General features: G+C 43.0%; 1 protein-coding gene across 8 annotated transcripts in view; it reads left to right on the forward strand.

Annotated features, from left to right (window-relative positions):
* OTUD7A (OTU deubiquitinase 7A) overlaps window positions 1-25,683 on the forward strand; it is a 397,910-nt gene that overhangs the window by 282,199 nt on the left and 90,028 nt on the right. For all 8 annotated transcript variants that reach the window (XM_055278535.2, XM_055278539.2, XM_063639043.1 and 5 more), the window contains one exon: window positions 20,705-20,884. In XM_055278535.2, coding sequence (XP_055134510.2) covers window positions 20,705-20,884 — 180 coding nt within the window. The remainder of the gene's footprint in view (window positions 1-20,704; window positions 20,885-25,683) is intronic.

A 25,683-nucleotide genomic window follows, 5' to 3' on the forward strand; every position in this document is an offset into this window, starting at 1 on the left:
ATGGAGGCTGAGAAGTCTCAGGACCTGCAGTCAGCATGCTGGGGAACTGGGAGAGCTGAGGGTGTAAGTTCTAGCTGAGTCCAAGGCCAGCTCGATGACAGTCAGGCAGACAGAGTGAGTTTCCTCCTATTTAGCCTTTTGTTCTACTCAGGCCTTCAGTGGATTAGATGAGGCCCATCCATGTTGGGGAGGGCAATGTGCATTGCCCAGTTTACAAATCAAAATTAAATGTTCATCTCATCCAGAAATATCCTCACAGACACACCTCGAGTAATGTCTGAGCAAATGTCTTGTCTAGATAAGCTCCTGCTCTGAGGATGTGCCCCTTCCCCACGTATCCGCTGCAGACTACTCCATACTCGCCCAGTAAAGCTTGTGCATGCCGCTGCCTGCTTGTGGTCTCATCTCTTTTCCTTATTAAGCCACCAAATCTCTCAAACCCCCAACACCTCTATGCAGATGGTGGTTTTGCAAGCCTCTGAGCCTTTCTATGTTCTATGCCCTATACTGCCCTCCCTCTTCCTCTCCCGGGAAGCTTCCACTCCTCACTCACAAATAGCAGGGTGTGTCAGCCCTTGTGCAGACCCCCTGGCTCCTCTGCAATACCTCTCAGTCATCCCAGTCCATGACAGTTGTTCCCATGTCTGTCTTACCTCTTACTCTGTCAGCCTCTTAAGAAGCACATACGCATCTTTATTCATATCCATGCCATCAGCACCCAGGGATGCCTGCACGTACTGGGAGCCTTGTGGGGGTATGCTCAGTGAATCCATGGCCATGAGCCAGCCAGCCTTCCCTAAGGCACAGCATGGAGCACTTCCTTTTCTGTAGCTATAGGCTGTTCAGTTTAGCTATTTCTTCAGCTGCCATGAAAACGCTTTTACCGTATATTTGCATCATTGTTTAGATTAATTGTATTCTGAGTACAGAGAACCCAGGCATCTGGAAATACTTAAGAATACACTTTGTTTATAAGATCTGGAGTGTGTGAAACCCAAAAGTAGAATTTCTCAGGCTGTAAGTACATATTCTTTTATCTGTTCATACAACAATAAGATAATTTCGTCTGTGGAATAAATCAACAATGAGTTAATGCCTACTGCGTATGTATGTGTGTGTGTGTAAGGTATTTGCATCATTAAGTGATGAATGATGATATATGTGTGTTTAATTTATTATTGTATATGTGTGTATACACATACAGCAAATTACACTGTACATATACTATATACATACACACATATACAATAATAAACACATGTATATAGTCATTCATCACTGAATGACAGAAATACCTTATGCCTTATGAGACACGTGATTGGTGATTTCATCACTGCACAAACATTAGAGTTCACTTACACAAAGTAGATGGCATAGCCTACTACATACCTAGGCTCTAGGCTATAACCTATTGATCCTAAGCTACAAAACTATAGGCAATTGTAACACAGTGGTGAGTGTTTGTATATCTAAACATAGAAAAGGTAATGTGTTGCACTATGAAGTTACAAAAGCTGTGATGTCACTAGGTAATAGGAATTTTTCAGCTCCACTGTACTCTTGTGAGAATACCATTGTATATGTGGTCTGTCATTGATGGAACTGTCATATAGCACATGATGGTGTGTGTATATATGTGTGTGTATAATTATAACTTGCTCTTCTTTCACTCAGTTGATATATATATAACCAAATTGAAAAGTTTTTTCCCCAAAAGTATTATCCTTTTATCATAAAATATACTAATTATATTTTACATTACTATGAGATTGATAGTTTCAATACTAATCTTGCAGAGCAACACAAAATAGTTATCATTCAATACTAAAACTGAATGATTTACTTTTCTACATTATTTAGCCAATTGTTTGAAATAGATGAGTACACAATTTATTTTAGCTTTTGGATGTCTGCATATTCATCAAAAATAACCAAAAGGAGCCAGTTAGTTACCCAAACAATCACATCCGCCAGGCATTTAGGTAAACTGAGGCCCTGAGGATATTAGTATAAATTCATTGAAAACATGCAAACAAAATGAGAAAATACAGGTGGGCATGGTAGCTCACACCTGTAATCCCAGTATTTTTGGGAGGCCGAGGTAGGCAGATCCCTTGAGCCCAGGAGTTGGAGACTAGCCCAGGCAACATGGCAAAACCCCGTCTCTACAGAAAAAAAAAAAAAAAACAAGCCCAGGGCAGTGGAGCACCTGTAGTCCCAGCTACTCAGGAAGCTAAGGTGGGAGGATTGCTTGAACCTGAGAGGCAGAAGTTGCAGTGAGCCAAGATCATGTCACTATACTCCAGCCTGTGTGACAGAGTGAGACCCTGTCTCAAAAAAAAAAAAAAAAAACAGAAAAACAAAATGAGAAAATAAAAGTCACTCCTGATCCTACTCTTTAAAGAGAATCCCAAGGATATTTTGATATCTCTTCTTTCAGTTCTCCATACACATATCCATATACACACGTGTGTGTAGATGTAATATGTGTGTATGTATATGTGTACATACACAGGATTTGTGGTATACATCTTTTTCAAATGTTTGAGGTAGAAGCAACTAGCTGTTTCCAAAACCCATCCTTCCTTCTGCCTAAGCAGGCTACGAGGCTTCATGTCCCAGTCTCCCTTGCACTTCAATGTGGCCATGTCGCGCACCCCACAGTGGAACAACAGAAAGTGTGACATGTGCCCTTCTAGGCTGGCCCATCATAGCTTGCCTGAAGAGGTGAAGTTTGAGAAGAGTCTGCAGTGAAGCCAAGAGGAAGAGGCCCTCCTCCCCTCTGAGTAGCAATCCCTGCCCTCCAGGCTGTCATAGTCCCTGGAAAAGCAGTCTCGGCTATGAGGGACTTCCCCTGCCCCTGCTGGCTGAGTGGGCTGCAACCTCTGCCTCTGGGTTCAAGCAATTCTCCTGCCTCAGCCTTCCGAGTAGCTGGGATTACAGATGCCTGCCACCACACCCGGCTAATTTTTGTATTTTTTTTTTTTTAGTAGAGACGGGGTTTTACCATCTTGGCCAGGCTGGTCTTGAACTCCTGACCTCGTGATCTACCTGCCTCAGCCTCCCAGAGTGCTGGGATTGCAGGCGTGAGCCACCACGCCCGGCCAAGATTTACATTTTCAAAGGGCCACTCTGGCCATCCTGTGGAGAACAGGTGACAGGGCACACCAGGGTAGAAGTAAGGAGAGGAACCAGGAGCCTCTGGCAATAATCCAAGCAAGAGATGCAGCCAACCTAGGGTGGCAGTGGTAGAGATTTTGATTATGATTAGATCAAGAATGCATATTTTAAGGTGAAGCTGCAAGGACTTGCTGATATCGGGTGTGAGGGTAAGAACAGAGTCAAGCATGATGCATGGATCTTTGGCTTAGGCTGTGTTAGGCCCGGGATGCTCTTAGATAGCCGAGTGGAGGTGTTGAGTCAGGAGTTGGATGTGCGAGTCAAGGGTTAGCCTGAGGACAAAACTCCAGGAGTCATCAGTATTTAGATGGCACTCACAGTGAGCAGCCCTGGCAGGCAATGCAGGTGGAGAAGAGCAGTGGTCCCGGGGCTGGAGCCCTTCAGCAAGCAGAGGCCAGGAGGAGGAGGAGGACCCAGCAAGGGAGACCCAGCTGAGCAGTAGTGGAGAGGGGGCAAGCCAAGGGAATGTGGCATCCCAGATGCCGAGAAAAGCATGGCTAAGGGAGTGGCTAGCGCTGAGTGTTCCTGGGGTTGGCAAAGTCCAGGCCATCAGTGCTAGGGACATGGGTGGTGTAAGGGGAGTGGTGGGAGTCAGGGAATGAGGGGAAAATGAGGAGAGTGGGCCAATCACAGGAGTAATGGCAGAGGAGCCTAGGGTTTTCCCTGGTGATGGCCACATGCGTGCTTCTGGGGGTTTCTAGCTGGACATCTGAATAACCACAGAAGCCTCTATCCTGTGTTATTTTTTAACTTTCAGACTCTTCAGACTTACACTGCCCCTTAGAGATGAATCTCAACCATCTCTCCTTAACATTGCCAAAACTGGGACTCAGAGAGGAGGCAGAAGTTGCCCAAAGTCACAAGGCAAGCTCACAGCAGGGCTGTGGCCAGAACCTGGCCCCTGACACTCCCCGCTCTTCTGACTCCCACCCCGAAGTGAATGCATGTGGTACCCACAGCCCTGGGGGGCTGCTGTGCAGAAAACCTTACCCTCAGTCCTTCTAGGGCTTGCTATCTAACACACCATCGCCATGTTGTAAATTGATAGGTATGCGAGCTATTCACACGGTATGTGTGGAATTTAGACTTCCATTTAAGTTCAGGGTTAATTCATTTAAAGAAATTGACTGTAAAAGCTGAGGCTAAGCCTCCTACCCACCACATCTGCGCTGTCTGCAGAGTCTTTATGTTCTGCCTGCATTTCCCTTCTTTGGTCATTCTGTCGTAGAGGAAAGAAACTGGATAAATGGATTCACTCCTAGAGTAATAGGAAGGGTTAACAGTAATTGTAACTGGCGGGAGCCTTTCTCCATAGGGTGAACCAGTGTAGCCTCACCTTTAGAAATCCTGCTGAGGGACCATCCTGACCCTACCTGCCTTTCTTCTATTTTAATGTATACATTTATATTCACATGCATATGTCATTTTGCACGAATGGTATCATAACATATATATCATTTGTTTCAAGAAAAAGTCTTCTTTATTGCTTGGCTCATCCCAATCCCTCCTTCCTCTCTCTATTCATGTCATTACAACTCCCGGAAACCCATGTGAGCAAGCTAGTATGTGTTCTTCCATATTTTTCTCCAAGCTCAAATAGTGGTCTGTAGACACCTATGTACATACACATCTTTATGTATACACATATATGTATACACGTATGAATACAGCCAGGGCTCTTTCTGGAGCACATAAGAATCTGGAGGTTGCAAGTGAGAAGGATTTTCAGACCACCACTTAGAGGCTTGCGCCCCAGCTGGAAGGGTGGAGGAGTGAAGGGCAGGGAAGCCACAGATAGAAACACGTGACTCAAAGGTCAAGCTCAACCCTGGGGATGCTGGTGGGGACGCGCTGTGCTGTCACAGCCTACTGCCCCAGAGCACGGAAGCAGCTCACCCGCAGGTGCTCTCCTGGGTGCAGCGCGACTCACAGGCAGAGCCACTGTCACCATCTGGGCTGCTGAGGATGGGATTCCCCGGAGCTGGGCGAGAAGCTCTCTGTTTCTGCTTGCAGCTAACCTCAGCGTTCGAAGACTTTTCCTGCTGCCTTCCAAGCCTCGCATGAATGTTTTGCATTTGAGAACCTGGAGCTTGTCTGGAAAGCAGTTCTGGGAAGTGCCATTCCAGGCTGTTCCCAAATTACGCAGAGGAGGATGAAGGGAGGGGAGAGGTTGAGCACAGGCTCTCCAGCACCATCCACCCCTTTTGTCAAATCCTCACCCATCCATATCCTTTGGCCCACATCTAACCAGCAAGCAACAGCAATAACATCGTGCCCTGCTAATTTTACTCTTCTTCATTCCACTGGAAATGTGCATGCATCTCACCAACAGGGGGAGACACAACATCCTCTAAGTCACCAAACCCATCTTGAGTTTTGTTCATTTGCCATCTAGCTCACTCATAACCCATTTGTGATACACTATACCTTAAAGATTGAATTAAGAGTTTACTTTGGGAGGCCGAGGCGGGCGGATCACGAGGTCAGGAGATCGAGACCACGGTGAAACCCCGTCTCTACTAAAAAATACAAAAAATTAGCCGGGCGTGGTGGCGGACGCCTGTAGTCCCAGCTACTTGGAGAGGCTGAGGCAGGATAATGGCGAGAACCCGGGAGGCGGAGCTTGCAGTGAGCCGAGATTGCGCCACTGCACTCCAGCCTGGGCGACAGAGCGAGACTCCGTCTCAAAAAAAAAAAAAAAAAAGGAGTTTAATTTCTCCTCATCAATAGGTCTTATGGCATATGACAAGGAAGCGAGAGGGCGCACAAGATTTCTATACTCCACTAGATAAATCACCAAACCAGAGGGAAATAGGCAGGCCATCATGATCTTGAACACTGCACCTTGCAGACTCTGGCTGATGTGTCTGTGACCTTTTTCCACTGCACCTATTGGGCACCCCTTGTCTGCAGCAAGCACCCAGACTTTCATATCCAAAGAGCTCAGCATTCGTTGCTGCTGGTGACATGTTCCTATGTACTTTCTGCAACAATCTTGCAATTCTTTGGATGTGTATGGTATATCCTCCCAGGCGGTCTTCCTAGTTATGAATCTGATTCCAAAACAAGCTCGGTTTTAAGGTGACCCAGGCATCCCCCTGTAACTTGTCTGCACAGGCAAGGTCATTAGCAGGTCTTCAGACAAGGAGAAGCTTCTCTCAGTCAAGTGAGCAGAGGCTGCTTTGTTGAGCCCAGGGCGGGTCGGTTGATGTTGATGTTGGATTTCAAGGCCCTCTGGTTTGTCAAAAACCACTTTAGTGTTCTCAGGATCACATCCAGCTCCAAAGCCCCAGTCTTGTGATCACTGCCATACCATGTTCTTAGGAGATCTAGCAAGGCGTTCAGTTAAACTTGTGTAATTCATCAGTGTGCAGTGTCAGAAAGGTCTGGCTGTTTGGGTCAATACCTCCATGGCTATAAGAGCTAAGAGGTTCCTTAAAGGAACTTGGAGCTGGGACTCCACAGCTTAACCTGGAGCTGAGAATTAAAGCTTGCCTTGTGTTCCTGTTGCTCTCTAGATCAGTCATGAAGGGTCAGCCCACCATGCTGTCTTTGTGCTCTTTCTTTTCATCAGAGTTGTCAATCTATACCAGCTGTTGATTTGCCTGCACTGACAGAGACCTCATCTCATCTCTGGGCTCTGTTTTCCTGGAACCATTTCCAGTGTGAAATTCTGTATCCATCAACATTTGCTTAAGGAGACAGAAGCCATTCTAGGTATTCCAAGTAGGAAGGGGAACTAGAGGTTTACACAACCAGTGCAACTGCATGAAATCAGAGAAGCGTTGCCAACCACAGGAGGTTCAGCAGGGTTCCCTAGAGGTCACAGACACCTCATGAGTCCCAGGGAGCATCACACAGTCCATTTTCACACTGCTGATAAAGACATATTATTCACTACCATGAGAACAGTATGGGGGAAACCACCCCCATGATTCAATTATCTCCCACTGGCTCCTTCCTACAACGTATGGGAATTATGGGAGCTACAATTCAAGATGAGATTTGGGTGGGGACACAGCCAAACCATATCAGCATCTCCACCACTACCCTTCTCAGTGACCTGGATTTACAAAGCAGGTGCTTCACAGGAGCTTCCCTGGCAGCTGCAGCAAATCTCATGTCTGCCTCTGCCATGCATCTGTGCAACTGCATCCATAGAAAAGTGGCCTGGCTTCATCTTCCATCTTGCATGAATGCCTCTTGCTAGAGACTATCACTAGACTACACCAGAAATAGAGTTCTGGGAAAAGTCCTGCAAGCTTCTCTCCTGCAGTGCTGCAGGGACAAAGAAAGGCAGTGGTTGTGCAGAACTGACACTGACCTTGGACAGTAAGGCACAACACCGACCAGGCAAGGACACTGTTGCTTTATGTTGCCAAACTGGGTTGCGTTGAACACACTTTTCAGCATACTGCTTTTCTCGCTCAACAATCCTTAACTGAAATCCCTCAAATCATATGTACGTGCAACTTCCTTCTTTTTAATGCTGAGTAATACTCCAGATGTGGCTTTCGGTAATTCAGCCTGCCAGGTAGATCATGAACACTTCCTTTTCCCTCCCTTCTCACTCCAGTTGGTCACCAAGCACTGCAGATTCTGCCCTCATTACCCCTCAAACCCTCCACTTCTTCATCCTCATCATCCCTCATTGACATTGCTATGGTATTGATATGGTTTTGCTATGTTCCCACCCAAATCTCACCTTGAATTGTAATAATTCCCATGGGTCAAGGGCAGGGCCAGGTGGAGATAATTGAATCATGGGGGCAGTTTTCCCCATACTGTTCTTGTGGTACTGAAAAGTCTCATGAGATCTGATGGTTATATAAATGAGAGTTCCCCTACACGAGCTCTCTTGCCTGCTGCCATGTAAGACTTGACTTTGCTCCTCATTCACCTTCCACCATGATTGTGAGGTCTCCCCAGCCATGTGTAACTGTGAGCCAATTAAATCTGTTTCCTTTACAAATTACCCAGTCTCTGGTAAGTCTTTATTAGCAGCATAAGAACAGACTAATAGAGTAAATTGATAGTGGTAGAATGGGGTGCTGCTGTAAAGATACCTGAGAATGTGGAAGCAACTTTGGAACTGGGTAACAGGCAGAGGTTAGAACAGTTTAGAGGGCTTAGAAGAAGACAGGAAAATATGGGAAAGTTTGGAACTTCCTAGAGACTTGCTGAATGGCTTTGACCAAAATGCTGATAATTATATGGACAATAAAGTTCAGGCTGAGGTGGTCTCAGATAGAGATGAAGAACTTGTTGGGAACTGGAGCAAAGGCGACACTTGCTATGTTTTAGCAGAGACTGGTAGCTTTTTGCCCCTGCACTAGAGATTTGTGGAACTTTGAACTTGAGAGAGATGATTTAGGGCATCTGGCAGAACAAATTTCTGAGTAGCAGAGCATTCAAGAGGTAACTTGGGTGCTCTTAAAAGCATTTTGTTTTGTGTATTCACAAAGATAAGGTTTGGAATAGGAGCTTATGTTGAAAAGGGAAGCAGAGCATAAAAGTTTGGAAAATTTGCAGTCTGGTAATGCAGTAGAAAAGAAAAACCCATTATCTGGGGAGAAATTCAAGCCAGCTGCAGAAATTTCCATAAGTAACAAGGCATCACATTTTAATCACCAAGACAATGGGGAAAATGTCTCCAGGCATGTCAGAGGTCTTCACAGCAGCCCCTCCCATCACAGGAGGCCTGGAGGCCTAAGAGGAAAAAGTGGTTTCATGGGCCAGGCCCAGGGCCTTGCTGCTTTGTGCGGTCTCAAATCCCAGCCATGACTAAAAAGGGCCAATGTAGAGCTCAGGCCACTGCTTCAGAGGGTGCAAGTCCCAAGCCTTGGCAGCTTCCACATGGTGTTAAGCCTGCAGGTGCACAGAAGTCAAGAAGTGAGGTTTGGGAACCTCCACCTAGGTTTCAGAGGATGTATGGAAATGCATGGGTGTCCATGCAAAAGTTTACTGCAGGGGCAGAGCCCTCATGGAGAACCTCTGCTAGTGCAGTGCGGAAGGGAAATGTGGGATGGGAGCCCCCACACAGAGTCCCTACTGGGGCACTGCCCAGTGGAACTGTGAGAAGAGGGCCACCATCCTCCAGACCCCAAAATGATAGATCCACCAACAGCTTGCACTGTGCACCTGGAAAAGCTGTAGGCACTCAATGCCAGCCTGTGAAAGCAACTAGGAGGAAGGCTGTACCCTGCAAAGCCACAGGGTGGAGCTGCCCAAGACCATGGGAACCCACCTCTTGCATCAGCATAACCTGGATGTGAGACATGGAGTCAAAGGAGATCATTTTGGAGCTTTAAGATTTGACTGCCCAGCTGGATTTTGAACTTGGATGGGGCCTGTAGCCCCTAACTTTTGGCCAAGTGTTTACCCATTGCATGTACCCCCATTGTATCTAGGAAGTAACCAACTTGCTGTTGATTTTACAGGCTCATAGGTGGAAGGGACTTGCCTTGCCTCGGGACTTTGGACTGTGGAGTTTTGAGTTAATGCTAAAATGAGTTAAGAATTTGGGGGACTGTTGGGAAGGGATGATAATTTTTGAAATGTGAGGACATGAAATTTGGGAGGGGCCAGGGGTGGAATGATATGGTTTGGCTGTGTCCTCACCCAAATCTCACCTTGAATTGTAATAATCCCCATGTGTCAAGGGCAGGGTCAGGTAGAGATAGTTGAATCATGGGGACAGATTCCCCCATATGGTTCTCATGGTAGTAAATAAGTCTCACAAGATCTGATGGTTATATAAATGTGAGTTCTCCTGCACAAGCTCTTGCCTGCCACCATGTAAGACATGACTTTACTCCTCATTCACCTTCCACCATGATTGTCAGGCCTCCCCAGCCATGTGTAACTGTGAGTCAATTAAACCTCTTTCCTTTATAAATTAGACAGCTTTTGGTATGTCTTTACTAGCAGCATGAGAACAGACTAATACAGGTGTCCTCCTAAAGTTCATTTTGCCCAAGTATTGCACAAATGCAAATGCAGTCTCTGCTATGTGACCAGAGTAATGTTTCTTAAATGCAAATACTTTATTTTCTAAATTAAAAATCTCATCAAGTTTCACCCCTATTGAAAATGCCTCAGTGACTCATCTTTGCCTTTGAGATCAAATCTAAACCCCGCTGTACAATTCCTGCAGGGCATCTCTCTCCTGGCATCTCATCCTCCCTGCCACCCTGCTACCATCATCCTAACCAGACCTCTCCTCCTGCTGCCCTCCACTTCATCCACACTTAAAAATGACCTCAGTACCTTGAATGTACTTGCTCATTCTACTTTCAAGCTTATCCAAACGCAACTTTCTGTCCAGTAACACCCCTCTCCCTGCTCACCTTCCTGGATTCTTTGCCAAGACAACTTTTACTCTTCTTTTTGATCTCAGACTAAAATGACACTTTCCCCAAGGAGCCCCTTGGATCCCAAATTATGGTGGTTCTTTCCTAGATATCCTGGTGGAATCTCTACTTCTACATAGCACATAATTCTCACTGCCATTGTTTGTTCTCTGTATTTTTCCCTACATTATTTAGGAATGTGTTGGGCTCCAAGTAATGGAAAACACAAAACACTAGATTGTGTGGTACAGATACGCACACATGCACTCACACACATACTATATATAGTGTGTATGAGTGCACATATATACTATATATAGAGAGAGTATATATGTATTGAAACTGGATTAGGGGAGCTATTGTATGTGTGTGCATGTGTATACATGTGCATATATACATATATACATACACACATGTACATACATACAATAGCCCCCCTTATCCACGGTTTCACTTTTAAAGGTTTCAGTTTTACCTGTGGTCAATCACGATCTGAAAATACTAAATGGAAAATTCCAGAAATCATAAGTTTTAAATTGTGCACCATTCTGAGTAGCATGATGAAATCTCACTCTGATGTGAATCATCCCTTTGTCCAGTGGGTCCAGGCTGAACATGTCACCCACCCATTCATCTCTAAGTGGCCATCTCAGTTATCGGATCAGCTATCCTGGCATCATAGTGCCTGTGTTCAAGTAACCCTTCTTTAACTTAATAGTGGCCCCAAAGTACAAGAACAGTGATACTGGCAATTTGGATAAGACAAAGAGAAGCCATAATGTGCTTCCTTTACGTGAAAAAGTGAAAGTTCCTGACTTAAGGAAAAAAAAATTTTTTATTACAGTATTTGTTACAATATACTGCACCTGCACTGTGGGCCTGCTGCTTTTTCTGCCCAATCCTCTGACAAACTTCCTGCCTCATGTTTTTTCCTCAGATTTTTCCAGGACCTGACCTTCTTCAGATATAAACCTCTTGTATGTGATATGAGTTGCAAACATTTTCCCAAATCAACAACTGTCTTTTAACATTTTGTGCGTATTTGATTCTCTTTGGGGCTTTTTCATTGTTAACGAAAAGAGTCAAACTCTGTAAAATATTTGGAGGACATTTGAAGCCAAATATGAGTGACCATGGCCCATGACACAGGCCTCAGGAGATCCTAATAGCATGTGCCCAAGGTGGTTGGGGCACAGCTTGGTTTTATACATTTTAGGGAGACATGCGACATCAGTCAAATACATTTAAGATGTACACTGGGACCAGGCACAGTGGCCCATGGCTGTAATTCTAGTGCTTTGGGAGGCCAAGACAGCAGATCACCTGAGGTCAGGAGTTTGAGACCAGCCTGACCAACATGGGGAAACCCCGCCTCTACTAAAAATACAAAAATTAGCTGGGCGTAGTGGCAGGCGCCTGTAGTCCCAGCTACTCGGGCGGCTGAGGCAGGAGAATTGCTTGAACCTGGGAGGCAGAGATTGCAGTGAGCCAAAATTGCACCACTGCACTCCAGCCTGGGTGACAAAGTGAGACTCTGTCTCAAAAAAAAAAAAGGACATTGGTTTGGTCTGGAAAGGTGAAACAATGCAAAGTGGGGGCTTCCAGATTATAGGTAGATTTAAAATTTTTCTAATTGGCAGTTGGTTGAAAGAGTTAATAGAAAGGAATGTCTGGGTTGTTATAAAGAGGTTGTTGAGACCAAAGTTTTATTATGCAGATGAAGCCTTCAGGTAGCAGGCTTCAGAGAGAATAGATTTTAAATGTTTCTTATCAGACTTAAGTCCAGTTAGATGTTAAATGCTGGGTGTTAAATGTGGATGTTAAATGCTGGTCGGCTTTTAAATGCTGAATATTAAATGTGGATGTTTAAATGTAAAATGCTGGGTGTTAAATGCTGGTCGGCTTTTCCTGCATTCCAAAAAGGAGGAAGGCATAATGAGGCCTGTCTGACCCCTACTTCCCACCTTGGCCTGAATCAGTCTTTCAGGTTAAATTTTAGGGTACCCTGGCCGAGGAGGGAGCCTATTTAGATGGTTGTCAGGGGGCCTTCGAATTTTATTTTTGGTTTACACTATTATGTTCCATTGTTGAATCTGATCACGGACCAGTCATTGAGGCAGTAGAGTTCATGCCACTGTCTCAGATTGCTCCTTCCTCCTCTTTGTACTTACTTTTCAGAGTTTCTCTGGTTATTCTTGCTTATTTTTTGATGTGAATTTAAAATCAGCTTGTCTGATTCCAAGGAAGGAAAACAAAACCTGTTTCTGTGGTTTTTTTTCTTTTTTTCTTTTTTTTTTTTTTTTACTGGAATCAAATCAAATGTATAAGTTAGAGGAATAAATTACAACATTAACTCTCCTAAACTAGGAACATAGTATTGTTGATGGAAAAACCAAATTCTGTAAAATATTTTCTTTTTGAGACAGAGTCTCGCTCTGTCGCCCTTCTGAGCCAGTACGAATGACCATGACCCAGGGAACAGTCTTAAGAGGTCCTGAAAACAAGCGCCCAAGGTGATCAGGTTACAGTTTTGTTTTATACATTTTAGGGAAACAGAAGTTACAAGCAAAGACATGGATCAGTAGATGTAAGGTATACATTGGTTCAGCTTAAAAAGGTGGGACATCTCAAAGATGCTTAAAAAGGCAGGGAGTGGGGATGGTGACAGGTCATAGGTGGATTCAGAGAGATTTTCCAGTTGGCAGTTGGTTGAAAGAGTTCAGCTTTGCCTAAAGATTTGAAGTCAGTAGAAAGAAATACTTGAGTTAAGATAAGGGGATTGTGAAAGCCGAGGTTCTTGTTATGTAGGGGAAGCCTCCAGCTAGCAGCCTTCAGAGAGGATACATCGAAAATGTTTCAGACCTTACAATGTGTCAGACTCTTAGTTAATCTTTCCTGGATCCAGGAAAGTGCTAGCTGCATTAATGGAGAGTCTCTACAGATGCAAATTTCTCCCACAAAGATAGCTTTGCAGAGCCATTTTAAAATATGTCAAAGAAATAAATTTTGGAGTAAAATATATTTGATCTCCTTTAGAGTCTGCTATCTGTCGTGTGATGCTTACCAGAGTCAGGTTGGAATTTGGTATCTCATTGCCACACAGTCTGTTTGGTGATCTCTATTTTATGATCTCTATCTTAATGTTAATGCTGGTCTGTTGTGTCTAAACTCCAAAAGAAAGGCGGTATTACAAAGTGTGTCTGACCTCCCAGCCATGTCCAGGAATTCAGTTTTTCAGGTATCTCTGGGGTCCTCTTGGCCCAGAGAGGGTTCATTTGGTTAGTTGGTGGGGATTAGGATTTTATTTTCAGTTTACGGTGTGCACAGTTTAACCTTTATGCCCTTCAGGAATATTATAAGTTTTCCACATTTATGTTATTGTTGACAAAAAGATTCAAGCTCTGTAAGACATTTGAAGATACTTATTCTGCACCAAATATGAGTGACCAATGGTCCATGACATAGCCCTCAGGAGATCCTGAGCACATGTGCCCAAGGTGGTCAGGGCACAGTGGGGTTTTATACACTTTAGGGAGACATGAGACATCAATCAATATGTGTAAGACATACATTTGTTTGGTCTGGGAAGGTGGGACAACTTGAAGTGGGGGCTTCCAGGTCATAGGTAGAGAAGAGACAAAAGTTTGCATTCTTTTGGGTCTTTGATCAGCCTTTCACTGAATACACAATTTACATGTGAGAGGCAGGTAGAGGAATAATCACTTATGCCTTAGTCTGACTCAGTAAATCTGAATTTTTACATAAACAATAGGGCAGAGGAAGCAACCAGATATGTATTTGTCTCAGGTGAGCAGAGAGATGACTTAGAGTTCTGTCTGTCCTTTGTCCTACACCTGTGGAGATAAGCTATCAATTTACATTGCCAGGGTAAAATGCCACAGAACTGTTTTAGGGCTCTGAGGCCCTAAAGGAAGATCTTGAGGCCCATAAGGAATTTCCTTATGGAAATTGTGAGGGAGGTATGCAGTGTTTTTTTATCTTTTTAGCTATCTTATTTAGGAATAGAATGGGAGGCAGGTTTGCCTGACACCCTTTGGCTTAGCGATTTTGGGGTCTTGAGATTTATTTTCCTTTCACATTGTGTACATTTCTTTTAAATATATCCCTCAGTACTTTATCATTTTAGTTGCAATTGTGTATGGAATATTCTTCCATTATGTCTTCTAACATCTTTTTCTTCACAGATTAAGGCTATTTATTTATGTGTGTTCATTTTACATCCAGCGTATTCAGCACTAATGCTCTTCACGGACTATGTCCAGCTCTCTGACTCCCGCTTGTGGGCACGTGGGAGGATGTAGTTCCTGGGCCCCGTGTTTGGATGGGAGCCTGTGGCTAGTTCTTGCCATGGATTGTAACAGAGGTGAGATATCACCTCTGGACCAGAGTATTTGATTGTTGATAGGAGATGCTCCTGGCTTTTTATCCTTCTTCCACAGTCATAGGCATATAGTGGCTGCTCTATAAGCCTGAATCCTGGAATGACAAGCTATGTCACAGAGCTCAGTCAACCCTACGGTGGATGTGCGGAACAAGCAAAAAGTAAACCTGTGTTGTTACGACCTCTAGGTTACCATGTTATAGTCACTCCTGCTGTTTATGGTACGCTCTAGGTAATTGTGGTGTCAGTGTGGTGTGTTTCATGGTAGTTTCCGCTTTATAAAGTTTCTGCCTTTTAATTTCCTATGCAGATATTCATACCTGTTATATCTTCTGTTTTCATATGTACTTTGGATTTGTTTTAATCAGGTATGCAGATATGGAAATTATTGTTATAAAGGAAGAAGTTTGTTACAATTCCCTGGAAGCAGGGTGCACAACACACCACACAGGGCTACATGGGGAAGCCCTGTTTCTTTATTTCTGTTTTATGTTGGCTACTTGACTTATTTTTCATTTTTATCATTCTTACTATGCTATCTGTAGTCTATTTTCTCTTTTCTCCCTTATAATTTAACTTCATTTCTAAAACCATTTGACTCCTTTTTCCCCCTGAGTTTAATCGGTTTCTGTTTCACAGTCAGGAGGCAGAGGGAGCAGGAGGAAAACCAGAGCAAGAGCCTTTATTGCAGTTTCCATGGGAAGGATTGGGCAGGGCATGGCAAGCAGGCTAAGCTGGTTGAGGGTTGGCTAGTCTGAATAATTCCAGCAGGCCCAAGGTGGAGGGGCTGTCCTGAGTTATCTGGTACCTGGCCCTGGGCTGATTAGAGGAGGGGAATATTGGCCTGCAGTGTAGGGAAGGCTGTGGTTGAGGGGTCTGGGCTTTGGATTAATGGGTTTATATGTGAAAGGCAGGCTTGCAGAAAAGTAGATTGTCATCTCTAGGAATTTGCTAGCCCAAGGAGATGCAGCCTCTCCCAGGTCACAAAGGCCCCAAGATGTCAAAGCATCATAAAATACAAAGAATAAAAAACATGATTAAGGCCGGGCGCGGTGGCTCACGCTTGTAATCCCAGCACTTTGGGAGGCCGAGGTGGGCGGATCACGAGGTCAGGAGATCGAGACCACGGTGAAACCCCGTCTCTACTAAAAATACAAAAAAATTAGCCGGGCATGATGGCGGGCGCCTGTAGTCCCAGCCACTCGGAGAGGCTGAGGCAGGAGAATGGCGTGAACCGGGGAGGCGGAGCTTGCAGTGAGCCGAGATTGCGCCACTGCACTCCAGCCTGGGCGACAGAGCGAGACTCCGTCTCAAAAAAAAAAAAAAAAAAAAAAAAAAAACCAAAACACAATTAATACACTTCATTGCTAATTGAACACTTTTGCCTTATGAAGTGGTTTTCCTCATCTTAATGCTTTTTGGCCTGAATTCTACCTTGTTTGATACAAGATCATAACCTCAGTTTTGTTGTTATTGTTGTTTTGTCTTTGTCCTGTATACCTGACAAACTATTATCTGTCTATTTTAGTTGTGACCTTTCTAAATCACTTTGCTCTAGGTGTATCTCTTATATACAGCAAACGATTCATCTTTCTTTTTAGAGATAAAGTAAAAATCCTTGTCTTTAAATAGTTGCATTAAGCCTACTTAAATTTATTGCTATCACAGATACGGTTGGTTTTAATTCTGTCATAGTTTCTATTTTTCTGTGTAAATATTTTAAATGTCTTTCACTATGTTAGCTTTTTATTTTAGAATATTTTTTCTGATAGTTTAAAAAATTATGTTAATGGTTACTTTTTTAACCAGTAGTATAACAACTATAACTACTTATAATTATGTTTATAATTAGTGGTTATATAAGTTTACCTTTATGTAATATCCTATAACCCTTTTTCTTTAGACAATATCAGTTTATTCCCTATATGCCTCAATAAAACAAGCTTCTCTATCTTCTTCCTTCATTCTCCCCTCTCTCTTCTACTATCTAATTTAACCAATAGTATATCTTTTGTCTCTTCTTATTGTTTGCCTTTCTACTATTAAATATGCTTACATATACATATTTGACCTGTCAACTGTAGTTTTGTTTTGTTTTTTTGTTGTTGTTATTTTTGAGACGGAGTCTCGCTCTGTCGCCCAGGCTGGCTTGCAGTGGTGCAATCTCAGCTCACTGCAACCTTCACCTCCAGGTTCAAGCAATTCTTGTACCTCAGCCTTCTGAGCAGCTGGGACTACAGGCGTGTCCCACCATGCCCAGGTAATTTTTTGTATTTTTGGTAGAGACAGGGTTTTGCCATGTTGGCCAGGCTAGTCTCAAACTCCTGACCTCAAGTGATCTGCCCACTTTGGCCTCCCAAAGTACTGGGATTACAACACTGCACCTGGCCTGACCTGTCAACTGTAAACATTATCTTTGCCGTCTCATATATAACAGCTGAGGCATTGCAAATTTATTCTGCTTTCTAAATTCTACCATTTTTGTTGATTGTGTCATTTTCATTTTGACAGAATATTGATATTCTTCTTCATCACTTGTATCTCTACCTCTGCTTTTCCTTAGATGTGCAGTTAAATAAACTTACTGCTGCCTGACTGCTCCTTTGCCAAACTCTTATTCATCTCTTGATTGGCTGGAGTTCATCCTCTATTAGTTTTCTCAAAAAGTGTCCGTTTGAGAAATGTTTTCTGAACTATTCATGTTTAAAATGGTTTGTCTACAGCCTTTATACAGAAAAGAGTAGACTGGATGGGCATAAAACCTTCTTAGCTCATATTGCTTTCTTTCCTTCAGTATCTTGTAGATGTGGCCCTATTGTCTTTTGGCATTGAATGTTGCTGCCAAGAAGTATGTTGCCAACCTGATTTTCTTTCTTTTTTTGCTTATATATTTAAAAATTCTCTTTATCTTTAAAAGAGGATAATTTTAAAATATGTTGGTATTGACTATACTAGAACAGTTTCCTTATATACAGTGTGCCCTTTAAATATGTAAAATCACGTATTTCAAAAAGTTTGCTTTTTTAATTAAAGTCTTTAAATTCTTTTTTTTCCTTTCCATTATTTTAGATTTTTTATTTGGGGCTCCGATTATGAGTATGTTGGATTTTTTTTACCTATACTCTGTATCTAACATTTTTCTTTAACCCTGTGTTTCTTTATTTGTTTTGTCTACTTTACTTTTCATTTTTATCATTCTTACTATGCTATCTGTAGTCTGTTTTCTCTTTTCTCCCTTATAATTTAACTTCATTCTTAAAACAGTTTGACTCCTTTTTCCCCTGAGTTTAGTCAGTTTCTGTTTCACCTCCTCCTGTGAGTTCATGTATATCTGATTTATAGTTTTTCTTCAGAGCTATACTTTTGTACTAAATTAAAGCAGCTCATCCCTCTCTGAGTGCCAAAATACATATGTTAAGTTTAACTTGAAATCCACTGCCTCTTAAGACAATGAAAAAAATCAAATGATTTAGAAGTTCAAGGCATAAACATTTTCAGCAGTAAACTGTACTAGAGGTTGTAGTTCTTACCATGAAATCTGTCTGCTAGTAATCCAATAACTTGCTTTTTGGTGATAATCAGAAATTGAGGCATCCTGGAAGAAAAACTTCACAGGCAAATTCCTCAGTCTTTGAATTCTTTTGGTTAAGGTCTTCTTCCATACAGCTATACTGTCTTGCTGCTTGGAGGAACTATTCCTGGAAGAAGGAACAGAGTAAGCAAATACAGAAAGATAGGACAACAGGAATATAGTTTGAAGATCTGCAGGAGAAAATGAATATTTTCAACTGTGTGTATTGCTATCCAAAATAAATTAGAATTCTGAGCATATAGAATTAGATAAGGAGAATAGAAACTGGATAGTCAGCTAATATCTCCCATAGTCAAATATTTGGCTTTAAAACTTAGGATGTAAGTTGTAACTAGAATTAAGCTTATTCTCATAGAGATGGACTTAGTCTTCAAAGGAGGGTATAAATTAAGAGAAAAGAAGAGCAAGAAGAAAAATTAGGGGAATTCATATGTTTTAAGGGCAGGAAGAGGCAAAGGAACCAGTGAAGGGACCATAGAGTATCCCAGGGTGCAGGAGAAGAGGAAGTGTGAAAATATCCATGTTAGAATTAGGCTTCTAGTGCCCTCCCATGGACTTTATGGCCTCAGTGTGTTTGGGAGATGGCATTAGTAACAGTTGAATGAGAACCTCATGGGGTATAGGTAAGTCCATGTATTTGAATCTCAGCTCCATCACTTACTAGCTGGCTTTTAACTCTGAGTGCTAGAAGTTAAACATAAAACACAAACCTATAATTAATGAGAATAATGGTAACTACCATGTATTAAGTGCTTTCAGTAAAGGAAGAACTTTACAAACACTATCTCCTTTTCTCATTTAACCCTCAAGAATTCTCATTAGATGGATTGTGTTATCCTAATTGTACAGGAAGGAATGCAAGGCCTTGGGTGATGAAATGATATATTCACCATCAGAGAATTAGTTAGAAGGTGGAACCAGGGCTCAAAACCAGGCCCTAGAACCTGTGTTCTTGACTGTTCTTCTGGGTTGCATTCCTTCATCAGGGACATGTAGCCTGTGGCTGCCCCAGTCTTCCAGCCTCAGGTTTCACCATGGGCCTCTGTGCCTTTCCTTCTCATCCTTACTTGATGTGACATCTGTTGGGGTTCCCAGTAATTTAAAATGGAAAAGATGAGAAGGGAGCTTATTTTTATTTGCTCCTTAAAATTAAGGCTAAGTTTTTAATTCTTTGATTTCTTTTTAAAATTTTTTAATTTTTAATTGTTATGGATACATAATAGTTGTACATATTGATGGGGCAGATGCGATATTTTGATACCAGCATACAATGTATAATGATCAACTCTGGCTAATTGGGATATCCATCAACTCAAACATGCATCATTTCTTTGTGTTGGGAACATTCCAAATCTACGTTTCTAGTTATTTTGAAATATACAATAAGTTATTGTTAACTGTAGTTGCCCAATCGTGCTATCGGATGATGCCTCACTGAATCGGGTGCAGTGTGTGACACTCCTTCCTGATGTTACAAGCCCACTGACTCTCAGAGTCGGGAATCAGAGTGCCCACGCTGCCTCCAACTCCCCAGTGTAGCTGTGCCTAGTGCTGCGAAGTGCCAGTCCAGCACCCCGTGTTAGGGTGGGAGCCCTGCTGAGTGCATACCCATGCTGAGCACACCTGCCCAGCCTGGCATCGCACCCAGTGCAGGGCCTGAGCTCAGAAGTCTATCTCCCACCAAAGCTCACTAACAAGAGAATCCCTCCCAAGCTTCTGCTTCTCTCATATTAAGCTTAAAATAAAAAGTAAAACTCTGAGCAAAAGCCCAAAGAAACTTTGAGAATTATTTCCATTCATTTTTCTTTAATTGATGCTTTGTTCCCCTCAGAGAGTAAGCTCTACAACTTGATTTTCAAAGGGGGATGTGATAATCAGGGATGCAGTGTTTAGAAGTAAGTGTGTGTGTGTGTGTGTGTGTGTGTGTGTGTGTTTGAACTTAAAGGCTCTGAGACTGTATATAGTCACATATTTTAGATGGATGTCACTTATGGGTGTGAAATTCTACTTTTAGAGTCAGGCAGAGGGCCATTTTTCCCCTTTGAAAAATGAGAACTACTGGTAAAAATTCATTAGTTTATGTCCTAATGGGAAACCCTTCTTGTCACGGTTCTTCTCTATGATAAGACCATTATTCATGCATTCATATTGTCACCTCTTGTCATTTCTTGTCCACAGGCAAAAACTGGGACCTGACAGCCGCTCTGAGCGACTATGAGCAGCTCCGCCAGGTGCACACAGCCAATCTGCCGCATGTGTTCAACGAAGGGAGGGGTCCCAAGCAGCCAGAGCGAGAGCCACAGCCCGGGCACAAGGTGGAGCGGCCCTGCCTGCAGAGGCAGGACGACATTGCCCAAGGTACCACTGAGGGACTGAGCCTGGGCACAGCTGCCCAGACCAGTGCACTGCAGCTTGCAGGCGGGTTGGGTGGTACAAAGAATGGTGGGGTCATCACCTCCCAGATGCAGACAAATTGGCCTCTCAGTGCCTTCTTTCTCACACTATGCCGAAATGTCCTTTGTTGCTTCTATCCGTGGTTCCAACCTCTACCTCAGAAAAGCAGAAAAATGAGTCTGATTTCCTAGGACCCCAAAAGCCCAATAAGTGAGTAAAAGCCAGCATTCCTCCTGGAGTCCTGGTTTTTTCAGACCAAACATCTCTAGTTCTTTCACTTATTTCCAAAGTAACACAGTCTCCAAGTCTGTTCAGCGTCACATTTCTTGTCCCATGCATTCCATCTTCTCTATCCTTTTTCTTCATTATGAAAATAAGATATGCTTATTATAACAAAGGAAACAATACAGAGATATATGAGGAAAACTTAAGAGCATTCTCCTCCACACCTCCCAGATCTCACCAGTGTAATGACGGCTGATAACATCCTGGTGGTCTCCTCCTGCTCCTCTTGCTGTCTTGTTCAAAATCAAACACATCAGAGTCAAATGCACAGCACACTGCAAAGTGCTTGTTTTACTGAGCAGGAGACGATGAACATAATCTCTTAATAGCTACATTTTATTCTATAATGTGTTAATTTTTAGATCACTGCTGTATTCATGGTGATTCTGTTTTTGCTTGGCTTTTGTCGTTGTTATTATTTGTTAATTGCCACTGAAAGCAATGCTGAAAGAAACATCTTTATACCTCTAATCTTACATACTGGTGCTTTTGTTTCCATAGGTTTGCATTCCCAGAATGGATTTGCTGTGCCAACACATGTGTGTTTCTAGCTTAATAATTTTAGGGCTTCTTTCCTAATATATTTCTATTCACCATATGTGAAACCGGGTGTTTCCCTTCGATCTTGCCAGCACTGGATATTACAATGTATGGTGTGTTAGGCCATTCTTTCACTGCTGTAAAGAAATACCTAAGGTTGGGTAATTTATTTTAAAAAGAGGATTTATTGGCTTGTGGTTCTGCAGGCTTTACAGGAAGTATGATGCTGGCATCTGCTCAGCTTCTGGGGAGGCCTCAGGAAGCTTACAATCATGCAGAAGGCAAAGGGGGAACAGGCACTTCACATGGCCGGGGTAGGAGCAAGAGAGAGTGAGCTGGAAGGCAGAGGTGCTGCATACTTTTAAATGATCAGATCTCATGTGAACTCAGAATGAGAGCTCACTTATCACCAAGGGGTTGGCCCAAGCCATTCATGAGGGATCTGCCCCCATGATCAAAACACCTCCCACTAGGCCTCACCTCCAAGATGGCAGATTACATTTCAATATGAGATTTGGGTGGTGACAAATATCCAAGCTATATCAGTCCACTCCTCGGCCCTCCCAAATCTCATGTCCTTCTCATTGCAAAATACAATCATGCCTTCCCAGCAGTCCCCCAAAGTCTTGACTTGTTCCAGCATTAACTCAAAAGTCCAAACTCTCATCTGAGTCAAGGCAAGTCCCTTCCACCTGTGAGCCTGTAAAATCAAAAACAAGTTATTCACTCCCAAGATACAATCAGGTAAACATTCCCATTCCAAAAGGGAGACATTGGCCAAAAGAAAGGGGCTCCAGGCCCCACACAAGTTCAAAACCCAGCAGGACAATCATTAAACCTTAAAGTTCCAAAATAATCTCCTTTGACTCCATGTCTCACATCCAGGGCACACAGTGCAAGAGGTGGACTCCCAAGACCTTGGGCAGCTCTGCCCCTGTGGCTTCCCAGAGTTCAGCCCCCATGGCTGCTCTCTGCTTGCAGCTTTTCCAGGTGCAGGGTGCAAGCCACTGGTAGATCTACCATTCTGGAGTCTGGAAGGTGGTGGCCCCCTTCTCAGGCTCTACTAGGCAGTGCCCCCGTGAGGACTCTGTGTAGGGCCTCCAACCTCACATTTCCCCTTGGCACCACCCTAGTAGAGGTTGTCTGTGAGGGCTATGCCCCTGCTGCAGGCTTCTGCCTGGACACCCAGGCTTTTCCATACTTCCTCTGAAATCTAGGCAGAGGTTGCCAAACCTCATTCACTCTTGCATTCTACATGTCTACAGGTTTAACACCATGTGAAAGTCACCAAGGCTTATGGCTTGCACCCTCTGAAGCAGCAGCCTGAACTGTATCTGGGACCTTTTGAGCCAAGGCTGGAGCTAGAGTAGCCAGGATGTAGGGGGCAGTGTCCCAAGGCTACACAAGGTAGCGGGGCCCTGGGCCTGGCCCATGAAACCATTCTTTCTAACTAGGCCTCTAGGCCTTTGATGGGAGGGGCTGCTGTGAAGGTCTCTGAAATGCCTTCAAGGCCTTTTCTCCATTGTCTTAGGTATTAGCACTCACTTAGCTCCCTTTTTGTTATGCAAATATCTCTAGCAAGTAGTTGCATCTCAGCCTGCTTGAATTCTTCTGAAAAAGCTTTTTCTTTCTTTGCCACATGGCTAGGCTGCAAATTTTTCAAACTTTTACATTCCGCTTCCCTTAAATATAAGTTCCAACTCATTTCTTTGCTCCAGCATCTGAATGCAGACTGTTAGAAGCAGCCATGCCACCTCTTGAATACTTTGCTGCTTATAAATTTCTTCTACCACATACTCTAAATCATCAAGTTCAAACTTCCACAGATCCCTAGGGTATGAACAGAATGCAGCTGAGCTCTTTGCTAAGGCAAAAACATGTGACCATTTGCTCCAGTTCCCAATAATTTCTTCATATCCGTCTGAGACCTCCTCAGCCTTGACTCTGTTGTCCATTTCATTATCCATATTTTCATCATAACCATTTAACCAGTCCCTAAGAAGTTTCAAACTTTCCCTCACTTGCTGTCTTCTTCTGAATCCTCCAGACTTCCAACCTCTGCCCATTACCCAGTTCCAAAGTTGCTTTCACATTTTCAGTTACCCCCTTGATACTGATTTTCTGTGTTAGCCCATTCTTGCATTGCTATAAAGAAATATCTGATGCTGGGTAATTTATAAAGAAAAGAGGTTTACTTGGCTCATGGTTCTTCAGGCTTTATAGGAAGCATGGTGCCAGCATCTGCTCAGCTTCTGGGGAGGCCTCAGGAAGCTTAAAATCATGGCAGGCCTCAGGAAGCTTAAAATCCCAAAGAGGGAACAGGCACTTTGCATGGCCAGAGCTGAAGCAAGAGAGAGAGAGTGGTGGGTGGGAGGTGCCACACACTTTTAAATGACCAGATTGCGTGTGAACTGAGCAAGAGCTCACTTATCACCAAGGGGATAGTCCAAGCCATTCATGAGGGATCTGCTTCTAATCCAAACACCTCCCACCAGGCCCACCCTCCAAGATTGGGGATCACATTTCAACTTGAGATTTGGAGACAGATATCCAAACTACATCAAATGTGTTTATGTTGTTTTTCTACTCTGAAGAGTGGAAAATGGTGTCTTGTCTCATCTTGTCATTTGCTTCTTAGGCCATTGGATTTCCCCTTTGTAACGTGGCTGTTCGCTACTTTGTCCATTTTTCTATTGATTGGTTTGCCTTTTCATATCAATTGGTTGCTCTCTTTGTAATAAAGACTAAAACATATATTTCCTCTATATGTATATGTGTTTTTCCCACTGTATCACTTGCCTTTTGACTTTCTTTTCAGACTATTTTCCCATACACAATGTTTACATTATCTTGCTCTCATGGCTGATGAGCTTTCTCTCTTACTTTGGAAGGTTTCTTGGACTACAGAATTACTGAAATATATATTTTTTTTTTCTTTTGAGATGGAGTCTCGCTCTGTCGCCCAGGCTGGAGTGCAGTGGCGCAATCTCGGCTCACTGCAAGCTCCACCTCATGGGTTCACGCCATTCTCCTGCCTCAGCCTCCCGAGTAGCTGGGACACAGGTGCCTGCCACCACGCCTGGCTAATTTTTTGTATTTTTAGTAGAGACAGGGTTTCACCGTGTTAACCAGGATGGTCTCGATCTCCTGACCTCGCAATCCACCTACCTCGGCCTCCCAAAGTGCTGGGATTACAGGCGTGAGCCACCGTGCCCGGCCCGAAATATATTCTTATATTTAATTTAAATTTTGTTCTTTGAATCTTTTCATCAATTTGAAATTTTTGTAAATAGCAAAGAATCTGGTTTTGCTTTTTTCTGGATTGAGGGAGAGTTATTCAAGTACATTTTCACAATGAACTAAAATGCCAGCTTTGCCTTATATTAAATTCTCAACATACCTGGACCTATTTCCATACTTTGTTCTGCCCACCCCTGTGGCTGCCACCCTGTTACACTTGACTCAGTGGTTTCACAGGGTATCACCCTCACCTCCTATTGCTATGCTTTTCCTTTTATGTGTGTGCTGTTTTTGAATATTTATTTTGCCATCTAAACCTTAAAATTATAATTCTGAGTGGAATTGGAATGGATTATTATTTAATTTTAAAAATAATTTGCATTTATAATTTGTTCTTCCATCCAAGAACATTACGTATGCCTCTCCACATATTCAGATTCTGTTCAGATTTTAAGCATGGAAAAAAGAAACTCATTTTTTACTTATTTATCTTTTATCCAGTGAGCTACATAAATTCTTTTATTAGTTCTAATAGTTTGTTCTAAGAGAATCACTTGGATATCTAAGTATACAATAGTATCACCTGAAATAATTGTATGTTCTTCTTCATATTTATACAATTAATTCAGTTTTTAACTTTATTGCATTAGGTAGACTCTCCTGAACTGTTGAGAATGAATGCTGTCTTTGTTTCTATT

This window comes from Symphalangus syndactylus, chromosome 5, assembly GCF_028878055.3.
Source record: "Symphalangus syndactylus isolate Jambi chromosome 5, NHGRI_mSymSyn1-v2.1_pri, whole genome shotgun sequence".
Lineage (NCBI taxonomy): Eukaryota > Metazoa > Chordata > Mammalia > Primates > Hylobatidae > Symphalangus > Symphalangus syndactylus.